This window comes from Mucor mucedo, assembly GCF_025094135.1.
Source record: "Mucor mucedo strain NRRL 3635 chromosome Unknown EV154scaffold_41, whole genome shotgun sequence".
In the NCBI taxonomy this organism is placed as follows: Eukaryota; Fungi; Mucoromycota; class Mucoromycetes; order Mucorales; family Mucoraceae; genus Mucor; species Mucor mucedo.
This window is the reverse complement of record NW_026252325.1, coordinates 280,001-290,718: the sequence shown is the minus strand read 5'-3', so window position 1 is coordinate 290,718 and position 10,718 is coordinate 280,001. Positions and strand designations below refer to the sequence as shown.

The 10,718-nt window shown below is 38.0% G+C and overlaps 7 protein-coding genes across 7 annotated transcripts in view; 2 read left to right on the top strand and 5 right to left on the bottom strand.

Annotated features, from left to right (window-relative positions):
• Window positions 1-209: 209 nt before the first annotated feature.
• EV154DRAFT_481116 (uncharacterized protein) lies at window positions 210-830 on the bottom strand (the record flags this gene model as incomplete). Its single annotated transcript, XM_051598376.1, has 3 exons — window positions 210-430; window positions 483-637; window positions 712-830. 3 exons carry the CDS (start codon window positions 828-830, stop codon window positions 210-212), a joined length of 495 nt encoding a protein of 164 aa, XP_051458110.1.
• A 1,270-nt stretch (window positions 831-2,100) lies between these two features.
• Window positions 2,101-3,019, bottom strand: EV154DRAFT_537917 (uncharacterized protein; the record flags this gene model as incomplete). Its single annotated transcript, XM_051604242.1, has 4 exons — window positions 2,101-2,270; window positions 2,297-2,352; window positions 2,413-2,553; window positions 2,607-3,019. The coding sequence occupies 4 exons, from the start codon at window positions 3,017-3,019 to the stop codon at window positions 2,101-2,103; spliced, it is 780 nt and encodes a 259-aa protein (XP_051458109.1).
• Window positions 3,020-4,333: 1,314 nt separating this feature from the next.
• On the bottom strand, window positions 4,334-5,569 carry EV154DRAFT_507525 (uncharacterized protein; the record flags this gene model as incomplete). Its single annotated transcript, XM_051601433.1, is given in 5 exon segments — window positions 4,334-4,371; window positions 4,426-4,759; window positions 4,771-5,250; window positions 5,265-5,453; window positions 5,522-5,569. Coding segments are annotated over 2 exon segments (477 nt in total), but the record flags the coding sequence as incomplete, so codon positions are not given.
• A 216-nt stretch (window positions 5,570-5,785) lies between these two features.
• EV154DRAFT_507522 (uncharacterized protein) lies at window positions 5,786-6,151 on the bottom strand. Its single transcript, XM_051601432.1, has 2 exons — window positions 5,893-6,151; window positions 5,786-5,806 (listed from the first exon to the last, which is right to left on the bottom strand). The coding sequence occupies exons 1-2, from the start codon at window positions 6,129-6,131 to the stop codon at window positions 5,791-5,793; spliced, it is 255 nt and encodes an 84-aa protein (XP_051458107.1). The 5' UTR covers window positions 6,132-6,151; the 3' UTR covers window positions 5,786-5,790.
• Window positions 6,152-6,791: 640 nt separating this feature from the next.
• EV154DRAFT_507512 (uncharacterized protein) lies at window positions 6,792-7,066 on the top strand. The gene has a single exon (XM_051601431.1). The coding sequence runs from the start codon at window positions 6,820-6,822 to the stop codon at window positions 7,057-7,059; it is 240 nt and encodes a 79-aa protein (XP_051458106.1). The 5' UTR covers window positions 6,792-6,819; the 3' UTR covers window positions 7,060-7,066.
• Window positions 7,067-8,305: 1,239 nt separating this feature from the next.
• EV154DRAFT_420024 (S25 ribosomal protein) lies at window positions 8,306-8,685 on the top strand (the record flags this gene model as incomplete). Its single annotated transcript, XM_051595934.1, has 2 exons — window positions 8,306-8,371; window positions 8,446-8,685. Coding segments are annotated over 2 exons (306 nt in total), but the record flags the coding sequence as incomplete, so codon positions are not given.
• A 204-nt stretch (window positions 8,686-8,889) lies between these two features.
• EV154DRAFT_507505 (uncharacterized protein) overlaps window positions 8,890-10,718 on the bottom strand; it is a 2,240-nt gene continuing 411 nt past the window's right edge. The window contains exons 1-2 of the mRNA XM_051601430.1: window positions 9,680-10,718; window positions 8,890-9,614 (exon numbers count right to left, since the gene is read on the bottom strand). The exon at window positions 9,680-10,718 is cut by the window's right edge and continues 411 nt beyond it. Of these exons, the coding sequence (XP_051458104.1) occupies window positions 8,985-9,614; window positions 9,680-10,718 (1,669 nt within the window). The 3' untranslated portion in view covers window positions 8,890-8,984. The remainder of the gene's footprint in view (window positions 9,615-9,679) is intronic.

Below are 10,718 nucleotides of genomic sequence, written 5' to 3'. Positions count from 1 at the left end.
CCTAGCAACAAGCTTATTTCAAAAAGTAATTTTTATGTAAGGCAGATCATGAAATGAGATATACTTCTTACTGGGACACCTTACATAATCCAGTCATACCAGTTTTAATATCTTCCATAATTCCCACCATATCTATCATATCTATCCCTATGTGTTCCCCCTTTGGAGAGGGAAATGAACAACTGGTCCGGCAATACCTAAGCAACGCCCTACAATATTTTGGCCTCCGACCAGCTGCGCAGTACAGCAGCCACGGATTTTTTTAAAAAATTGAGGGCGTAGTCTTTTTTTTTTTTTATCCATCTCTTTTTTGCTTCATTAATTACCCATCCGTTTGCGAATGCCAGTACCGAAAGCAGTATTGAAAGCCAGTGCGAGCCAGTGCGAGCCAGAGTCATGCCAAAGCCTAAACCTGTGTCGAAGCGAGTGTCTGTTAGTACCCAAACGCGTTTTGAGGTGAGTGCACCCGCCAGTGTCTCAACCAGTGTCGAAGGGAATACAGCACGATATCGACGCCAGTGCAGAAGCCCTCAAGTGGTAGACGCCAGTGCCGAAAGCAGTGTTGAAAGCGAAATTGCAAGCCAATGCGGAACCGAGTTGCCATGCTAGTGCTCTAAATCTGTGTCGAAGCGAGTGTCTGTAAGTACCCAAACAAGTGTTGAAAGCGACTGCGCCCTCCAGGGGCCTCATCGTGTTAGAGCGAGTACATACAAAGCATCGACGCCAGTGCAGAAGCCCCTCAATAGGTAGACGCCAGTGCGAAAGCAGTTTTGAAAAGCGAGTGCAACCGTGCCAGTGCCTACCAAATCTGTGTCGAAGCTTGTGTCCATGTCAGTGCCAAAACACGTGTCGGAGCCAGTACAGCACAAGTATCGACGCCAGTGCAGAAGCCCCTCAAGTGTAGACGCCAGTGCGAAAGCAGTTTTGAAAAGCGAGTGCAAACATGCCAGTGCCTAAACTTGTGTCGAAGCGAATGTCCATGTCAGTGCCACACTCAGTGTTGAAGGAAGTGCATCGCAATATAGCGCCCTACTTTAAGGTCAGGGTTTCAACCAGTGTCGAAGTGAATACAGCGCGAGTATCGACGTGAGTGCAGACGCTACGTGTTGGGAAAAGTGAGGAGTCGGACTGTCAGTGTAGAAGTTACTTGGTGTTTCGATATGTCTATGTACGCATTGTGCTAATATCTCTAATACATAACATGAATCATTCATATATTCGATGATGTCTATTTATTTACTCATCTTTTTGATGTCTCAAGTATATAACATATCATTTATAATTAAAGATACCAAATTAAATAAACACCAAAGTCATTTATGTAGTAAATAAAGGATTATCTTACATTTGATTGAAATTATTGTCTTATTCATGATATTACAACAATATCGAATTGGGCAATTTTGGAGTAAAAGCTTTACATTTTTCATAAAATATACAATATGCATATGTGAACCTCCTTTATTTAAAGTAATAATTTTATGAAGGCCTATTAGATTGAATAATGAGGATTCTGAAGAAAAAGTATTACTGACATCAAACTCTACCATCAAACCGTGTTTCTCCTTAGTGCAAGAAAGGGGGCCTTTCTAATGAAATGGCGCAAGGATTTTGGAAAAATTGTACTTTTTCTCTAAGGGACAGCCAAAGTGCTCGTAGTCATAATGTAAGATCAAAACCAGAAAGGTTGACTCATCATTAAAAACCAGGAGAGTTGTGCAATAAAAAAGGATGAATTATTTCATAACAGCAGAGTTCGTTTAGTCCGCTAAAAAAGTCAATTATCTAAAGAGTACATTTTAACATGTACAGTTAGTTTGAATAATGGTAAAAGAGCTTCATTGCTGAACATTATCTTACATCATAAACTTGACATCCTGACATTTATTTGCTCCTCAAACATAGATTTTAATGAGCGACTATCGGCTGAATTCAGCCCTAAGTTTTCTTCCATCAGTTTTTGTAGCAAATGATGAGTATCGCAAATGTCATCCTACATGTAGATAAAAATTAGAAATTGAAATTATTTAGGGTTGGGTGGGGTTTAAACGTACGAAAATGGTGGCTATCAATTCTAAATATTTAACAAGAATGATTATATTATCCCAGGAAGATGGAAGTGTGGGCGATTCGTTTTTCAACAGAATTCCATCTTGTGACATTGTTAAAGTACAGCTTAGACAAAGCTACTTGGTTTAAGATGGATTTTAGACCAAAAACCTTAAGCTTCTTGAAAGTCGCTATGGAAGAATTTTTGTTTAAAATTGCTTCTTTTCTCAAGGATGAAATGCCACACCCAACAGCTTGAGACAATCTTCAATGGTGTGTACTGTGCTCTCTTGGATTTTCCCACTATTCAAAAAAAGAAACAAATTAGAGCCGCAATAAGTCGTATCTGTGATTATAAACTACCTTGATGCTTCGACAATAATGACTTCCATGTTATTAAACAATTTGAAGTAATCGAGAGCGTCATTGTACTTGACTGAATTAGTGGTATAGTCAGATTTGCGATAGTCAAGGTACTTTCCGGAGGTGAATTGCGTCTCACACCTGGGAATTTTTTTAGTATCCAGAAGTTTTTCTTTTTTATTCTTTTGTTTTACCACTTACATTCGACAAAGTCCACGATCTTTGAGACAGCAAGGAAAGATTTTATTACACTCTCAATAAAAATAAGTCCTCTCATGGTTTTGTACCAAGAGAGGACCATTCTGAGTGTAGGGTGGAACGAGATCCATGTATATCGTATGATATTTAACAGAGCTACTGCTTTATCCGTTAAACCTTCAATCTTCGATGCCCATATATTCTGAACAAATGATTCGACATCATTATGTCTTAGGAGAGCGATGGTATGATCGAATATATTGTGTTTACGAAGTGAGGTATAGTTGGCTTGATCTTGTTCATGGGCATGGTATATATCAGAAATAAGGGAATTACTAAGTGCAAAAGAAGTCCCAAAGTTTACCAAGTCATTTAGAACTTCCACATGACATTTGCGAAGCTTGGGCATATGTCGATCATCTGATTGAAAGTTTGGAGTAACTAGCTGATACTTTTTTATGCCCTCCGTAATTACAACAGCAGCCTATATGTAAGAAAGTATGAGCACTATGATTGAAATAAGATAAGGGAATCACAAACCTTTGGGCAAGGCTGGTGCTCAGAGTCCACGAATTTATTCGGGCGCCTGTTGTTTTTATAAAATAAAACAACAGGCAAGCAATACAGGTTCGTTTTTGCTGTACGTTTCACATGTCGAACTACCTCCATTCGTAAAGTTTCCAGAAAACTTATCCGAATGCTTCCATAGTAGTTGGAGCTTTGGGGTTAGAAAAAGCACAAAAATCCCACTTGGGAATCTTGATGCTTTTTCGCGGGATTTTTGTGCACTTGTCCGAAGTGGTTTACATCTTCTTCAAGGTTTTCTACGTCTTTTTTAGACTCACGTATAGTTTTTTTGGACATAAAATTATATGACTTACAGCAATCCCGGCCAAACCCTGAGAACCCGACTTGGGAGGTCGCCATCATACAGCAATCCTGGCCAAAACCTGAGAACCCAACCTAGGAGGTCGCCATCATACAGCAAAGACTGCTCTCAGCCGAAATATCGCAAAAGTTGCAAGGTATTTTTAAAAAAGAGAAATAAGTCTGTTAAAGTTAAAAAAAAAGAGGTGTGTGAACGAGTCTTATTTATAGGCTAATAACAAGAACTGGTTATGTCATGATGATCTAATCAAAAAAGTGTTTATTTGTAAACTGATAAACAAGATTTAATTGCTTATATAATTATCCAAAATGTTTGGGCCTTTACTTTTATTAGAAATATCTGCAAATACGTAATCTCTAACCTACATACAAGCAATTTTCATTCTGAATTTGGCAATTGTCTATCAGTTTAGTAGTAGCATAAACCAATATTGAATCATATAGGTATTTGGAAGAGGATATCTTTGAGAATTTTAGTTATTCCAGTGCAAAATTACAAGCATGGGATATATTTTCTTCGTCAAGAAATTCATTCGACACGGGGGACATGTCTGGGGGGAGAATAAATCGTAAATATTACAATTTTTTTTTTTTTTTTTTTTTGAATTAAATATATTGACTTACCGAACTATCAACATATGTTTACGATATGGATGATTGGGGGTCTGTTGCAGGTCTTTGGAATCTACTTGGACGTAAGTTGTTGTTTTTTTGCATAAAACTTGCAATAGAGTAAATATTTCGAGCCGCATTGGTATCTCTATTCCATAATTTGTTACAACTTTTGCAAGTCAACAAATTGTGGATCTTTCCGACATCAGGGATTCGAACATTTTCCAGTGTTTTCAGCAAGCAGGAAGGATTGGAACACATCTAAATTAAAGTATTAATATCTAGTACAACAATCCGAATCGTTCATTATTTTACCTGTGAAGTAAGGTACTCGTCGGTATACACCAGAATTAGCCTTTCATCTGCACTTGCTTCTTCCATCTTTTTCCTTAACCTACGAAGCATACCAGATTGCTTTCCTTTCATTGTCACGTTAAATACTGCATTTCCTAAGGCGATCAAAGGCACTTTCTTCTCGTTCTTGAAGGGAGCTTTCTTCCATTTCTGATTTTGAGTCTCGGTTGAAGGGCCGCTCGTTGTTACAGATACAGTAGTGTAAGCTGTTGTTGGCGCCGATAGTGAGCTTTTTCCCACCTGCAAAGTCAATTTTTTCTTATTCTTCTTTTTCTTTTTCTTTTGGCGCCTTTGCTTGTAATCTGCCTTATTTCTGCGCGGATGGGTTTTATTGTCCGGATTATATTTTTTACCGCCTGAACAAAATATGTTTACAAGTTCATTATCCATTCTTTGCTGACCACGGTAATTAGAGAAACGAAGATCCGTAAATCGACCATCATAGAATTGTAATAGCGTGTCTAGATGGGTGAAGTAATATTGTAAATGTTGTTTAAAGATTGATAGCTTTGAAGTTCGATGGGTTGGAATATTCGTTTCAATTGTAGTAATCCCTTCTTCTTGCTTGAGCGAATTCATTGTTACCTGATTTTTTTTATAGCCAGCTTTAACGTAGTACTCCGCTGTCGATATGGACCTTATTTCATGCGCATCATTTCCATTTCCATCGCTCGCAACAAAGATGTCAGTGACACCCGGATCAGCACCCCACAATCTGACTACGTCTTGCATCTCCCATGTTTCAAAATCGTTCATTTCAAGCTTTATATCTTCATTGTCCTTGGGAACTGCAGGTCTGGTAAACAAAAAGTCAGCCGAACGCCCGTCCGTACAAAGAATATTACGCATCATGACTTTTCTTCTATTAAGCATTTCAGTGACACTGCAATAATATAAAATGTTATTTTTTTTATATGAACCAAAATTATAAGACAGAATCGTTACCTTCCAGATTGTCCTAGTTTTTTCAAATCAAATAGACTCATGAAGTAAGTCGAATCTCGGGCATATGCATCCAGCGATTGATCATAAATTGCAATACGTTTGATATTGTCAGATCTATTAACAAGAATTTTTAAAGTAGCAATATCAATTGTTACGTATTGGCGTTTCAGTCCGTAGTGAGGCATCATGGAAAACGTTTTACGGGAATGGTGAATAGAGAAATTTTCTGGTATAAAACAATCTTTTCTTTCGGGTATAATAACATCTGGGTCTCTGGTTTCAGGATCGGAGAGGTATATTCTTGACTGTGCTAACTGCAGACGTGTTGCTACAACGTTTTCTTGTACTTTGTTAAAGTTCACTTCAGACAGGAATGATGGTTTACTTAAAGCAACAGGTGTTGTTGAATTAATAGCGTTTCGAATCTTCCTTGCCAAAGCTGACCGTCTTCTTTTGTTGATATCTTCAACTTCATTTTCACAGGTTATGCTCAACATATTGTAAACCCAAGGTAAAGATACAGAATCTTGAGGCTCCTCCGCAGCAACAGTTTGAGCCACATTGGACATTTCCGTAGCTCTTAAGATTTTAAACAAGCTTGTAATGACAATACCGGGATTTTCAGAAATTTTAGAGACCGTCAAAGGTGTATGGACGCTGCTAACCTTGAACATCATTATTAATGCTAGTAAGTATTCCGTGAGTGCAGGAGAGGACACCATATTTGTTGGCCAAACAGGTGTTTTGAGCATTGTACATTTATTAAACAAGTATTCCGCTAGAGCAACTTTTTCCGGTTTTGTGAACTTAAACTAAATACAATAATAATGTAAGTATATGATTAAGTAATTAACACAGTGGGTCACTTACGTTGGCCAGACAAAATATAAAATATGACTTCATTCTTTTTTCAAAACTTTCTACTACATGATTTGAGAAAATTGTGGCGCTCTGTGTTGCTAAACTAGATTGGGCACTACCGTAAAATATTCCGCCAGTATCGGTAGAAACTTGTGAGCCTCCCGGATACAGTAATTTGTACTGTCTGAAACTTTCAATTATATCGGCTTTATCAAACATTGTGTTATTGCTGCTCATATTACGCCCACAAACCAGTTGCTGACAGGATTTGAAAAATACAGGAGAAAAAAATATCATTGGCAGCACCCAGTCTTCGTCAGCCTTGTTCTTTTGTAATAGCTTTAAAATATAGAAATTTGCGAATAACATTGATTTTATTGCAGTCTCGCGCATAAAGTTGACGAGCGTCAAAACGTTGTCACAAAAGATGGTCTTTGTTTCCTCATCCATATTGGAAGTAAGTGATGCCTTCAACCCAATTTTTCTGGTAAATGTTGAAGTGATTTTTGTCTCTAATGCAGCAGTTATTGCCTCTTGCTTCGTAGTCTGATGAAAAGGACACAATGGGGATCTAGTCGTGGTATGAGCTCTTTCCTCATTATAAACGCCTGCCTCTGTACATCGTTTACACTTCTTTGCGCCATCACCAGCAACAGCTTTAGATTTCTTTTGAAGTCTTCCCGCTTCCTTCTCCATTTTTTTCTCAAAAAGTTCTTGGTATTTTCTGTTTCTGCTTTGCCTTCTTCTTTTAACTGGTGTACTCGGGCCAGGATCTTCAGCATATTCTAAAAAAAAAAAGGGTAAGTGTCATCACCAAAAAGTTTTAAATTTTGAGACATGTAATTTACCTTCGTATTCTCCTTCGTTATCCTCCTCTTTGTTTTCTTCTTCGCCTTCCTCCTTTGCTTGAATGGCCCTTTTCTTTCGCTCCTTCATCATTTGTATAATTTCACGCACCGATTTGTTTTTGTAGGTATCGTGTAAGCTCATAAGCAAAAAGTCAGTCAATTCAAAACAAAAAAAAAGTATGTAAAAGTGGAAAGGAGGGATGCTTACCTCCGTAACGTACTTCTTAAATACTTTTCCAAAGAGCCAACGGGTTCTTGGTATTTTTAAAAACGGTTCATTTTCTAAAAATAAATATCATGCACATGTATTTTATTGTTCTATAACATTTGATTATGTTTTTTTGATTATGTTTTATTTTGATTGTGTTTTTTTTATTGTGTTTTTTTTTTTGTTTATGTCTCCTTTTTGACTCCGTTTTTTTTTATCATGATTTTTTTTTATTGATGCAATAAATTCAACAAGTCTTTATCTTGATACAGCTAATTTCAGAGAGCCCATTGTTTAAATGAGGAGACAGAACTGTATTCAATTGTCGAATAACTTTCAACAGTTAAATTAATTAATAGAAAGAAAAGTATATAATGAGCCCTTTTATATAACATTGTTGTCATAAAGAAATCATATCAAATATTACCCCATTGGCCAAATTTCTTATTGAAGTTCGGTAACTGTGGTCGGCTCTAGTGAATTTTATTAACCACCCATTATAAAGATGGTGTACTGAATATGTCCTTACATTCATGCCAAGTTAACAGCAACTGTCGAACTTTGAACTGCAGCCTTTGGATTCAGAAACTATTGGTCGATGTATTTAATAACAGCCTTTGGATCAAAAATATATTGGCTGCTGAGTGTCACTTTTAAATTCAATATCCAATCACCGAAGGATCCAAAGGTCTGAGTAACCCCAGATATGTTATCCCAGCCATTCATTCATGCTAAGATTTTTTAGCGTAAATTTGGCCAATAGGTGAGCTTAAAAATGCTGAACTTTAAAAAAAGTCGAGATCCAGTCCGAACTAGGACATACAATAGAAATGCCTGAGCCAAGGATTTGAGTAATCTTCCTCAATACATCCAAATGGTAAAAATAACGAACGGGACAACGGGAGAAATCATCAAGGATGGATGGATGGATAGATGGATGGATGAATAGATGGATGGGATGACTGATTATACTTCATAGGCTAAGAAAGACGTTGCTGGTAAGCCTAGCTCATCCTCAGGTGGAAAGAAGGCCAAGAAGGCAAGTGTTTGACATTCAAATGACATGCACATGCAAAAGTCTGACATTTTTATTTTTATTTTTTTGGGCGTTTTTTATAGAAGTGGTCTGCCAAGAAGGTTAAGGATAAGTCCAACAACATTGTTATCCTCGATAAGCCCACCTATGACCGTTTGTTCAAGGAAGTTCCTACTTACAAGCTCATTTCTCAATCAGTCTTGGTCGATCGTCTTAAGTTGAACGGTTCTTTGGCCCGTGTTGCTATCCGCGAGCTCGAAGCTCAAGGTTTAATCAAGGCCATCTCTCGTCATCATGCTCAAGTTATCTACAGTAAGTTTTAAATGGCTAAACTGGGAGAAAAATAAGCTGTCAGAAATAGCGTTAACATGTCATTTTTTTTTTTTTTCAATAGCTCGTGCTACTCCCGAAGAGGCCAAATAATTTCTAAATTAGAGATTATACCGACTAGATTTTTTTTTTTCACTACTTGTTTAATAAAACTTTCTTGTAAATAAAAATGCGGATGTAGAGATGAAACAAGTCGAGGAAGGGTCATCAAGTTAAAGAGGGCATTTGTTTATTATAGTGTAGATGATGAAAAAGAATGTGTGTGTGTGTGTGTGTGATTGTGTGGATATAATTATTTCTCAGTGGTAGGTGTTGATTTCTTCACTACATCCATTTCTTGAAGCACTCTCAACCATTCTGTACCTGCTTCTTTTCGCATCGCTTCGATCTTTTTTCTAAATGCGTCTGACGATTTACGTGTCGAGTCACTGGTGGTGGATTCAAGGGTAGGTCTCTCTTCATTGGAGGATTTCTTGCTACGACGTGATCTCACGGAAGCTGCTCGACGTGCAACCACCTGTTCCTGTTGCACGGCTTCTTCTAATTCGGCTAATCGATGCACATATTTATTTGCTTTCGATTCTTCATCGTCGGATAAAATAGGTGCCTCGTTTTTATTTTCCACTTGACCTAATCGGATGATACGTTTATTATTCTTGGTTTTGGCGCGTGCTAATTTTGTTGCTTTAGGAATAGCAGGTGTTGAAACCGCTGCTGCTGCTGCTGGTGCTGATGTATCGTCATGATGGATGGCAGAAGGCCATTTAGACACGGGCTCCTCAACAATGGCAGAAGGTGTGGCATGATGATCTCCGTCGACATGGATACGGCGTCTCTCTGCAAAAGTAGGTTTTGTACCATCCAATTCGATATCCAAATCACTGCCCTTAAATAACGTGAATATGTCTACCCTGTAATCAGGCTGAAACAGTGAGTAAAAGTTAATATGATGCAAAATGTTACATGTTGCATATACAGCCTTTTTACCTGTAACTTGGTAAATGGATTCCCTTCTACCCAAATATCTTGGATGTTCGGTAATTCGGTCAATCTTCCAATCTCTGTGGCATCATCAATACGGTTATCTCTTACATCCAACCTTTCTAAAGCCCATAATCTATCCAATCCAGCCAATACGGTCAATCTATTTCCTCTTAAATCCAATTCCTGAATGTTACCCAAGACGGTATTAATGCCAGTGGTGAATGAAATCATGTTGTGAGATAAATTCAAACTAGATAGATTGTAAAGAGATGCCAATGCCGAAGGGATATCAATCAAGAGATTACTGGATAAATTGAGATGAGTTAAAGATCGAATCATGTTGGCAGGTTCCTGGTCCAACGTTGTTAAACTATTATCGGCTAATGAAAGCATCTTTAAGGCGGTCCAGGGTTCTTCATCACCAATAACATCTACAGCATTGTCCACATTGGCTACTTTAATAACCAAACTCACCAGAGATGATTTGAGATCGGCCCAGTTTGAAATCAGGGCAGGATGGATATGGCTTAATTCAAGATAGGTGAGATTCTTAAAAGAGGTGAGAGGTAACGAAATAGAGCCGTCTTGAGGTAACGGTGTCTCGTAACCTTTAATTGTACGCTGTCCACTCTTTGTCACACCTTTGTGAGCATCGGTCAGGATATTCATGTGTAATTTGAGTGCCGACACTTTAGATAAATAACGGTGGATATACACTATGTCTTCATGTAACGGTCGTTCTGCTTCCTTATTGCTATTGTTGGACCAAAATTGCCAGCCTGTAGACAAGGACAAGGTGGACATGACGGATCCTACAGATGATATCATTGAAGGCGCTTGACCGGCTGACTGTGTTGTTTCTGTTTCTACAAGTCCGTGTTCTGGCACGGGTAAGTGGGTATCTTCCAATCCTAAATACTCAAACTGAACAAGCAAAAAATAGAGATAATGCACATCGAGAGTAAGGCTTGAACGAAGAGGCATATATGGTGTATTAGAAAGACTGGTGGCGTTAGGTGAGGTAGCAGCTAATAAAGACATG

Excerpts from the sequence above, each read along its gene's own strand:
- EV154DRAFT_507522 (XM_051601432.1), bottom strand. The coding sequence starts at position 6,131 with ATGGTGTCCTCTCCTGCACTCACGGAATACTTACTAGCATTAATAATG.
- EV154DRAFT_507512 (XM_051601431.1), top strand. The coding sequence starts at position 6,820 with ATGAAAAGGACACAATGGGGATCTAGTCGTGGTATGAGCTCTTTCCTC.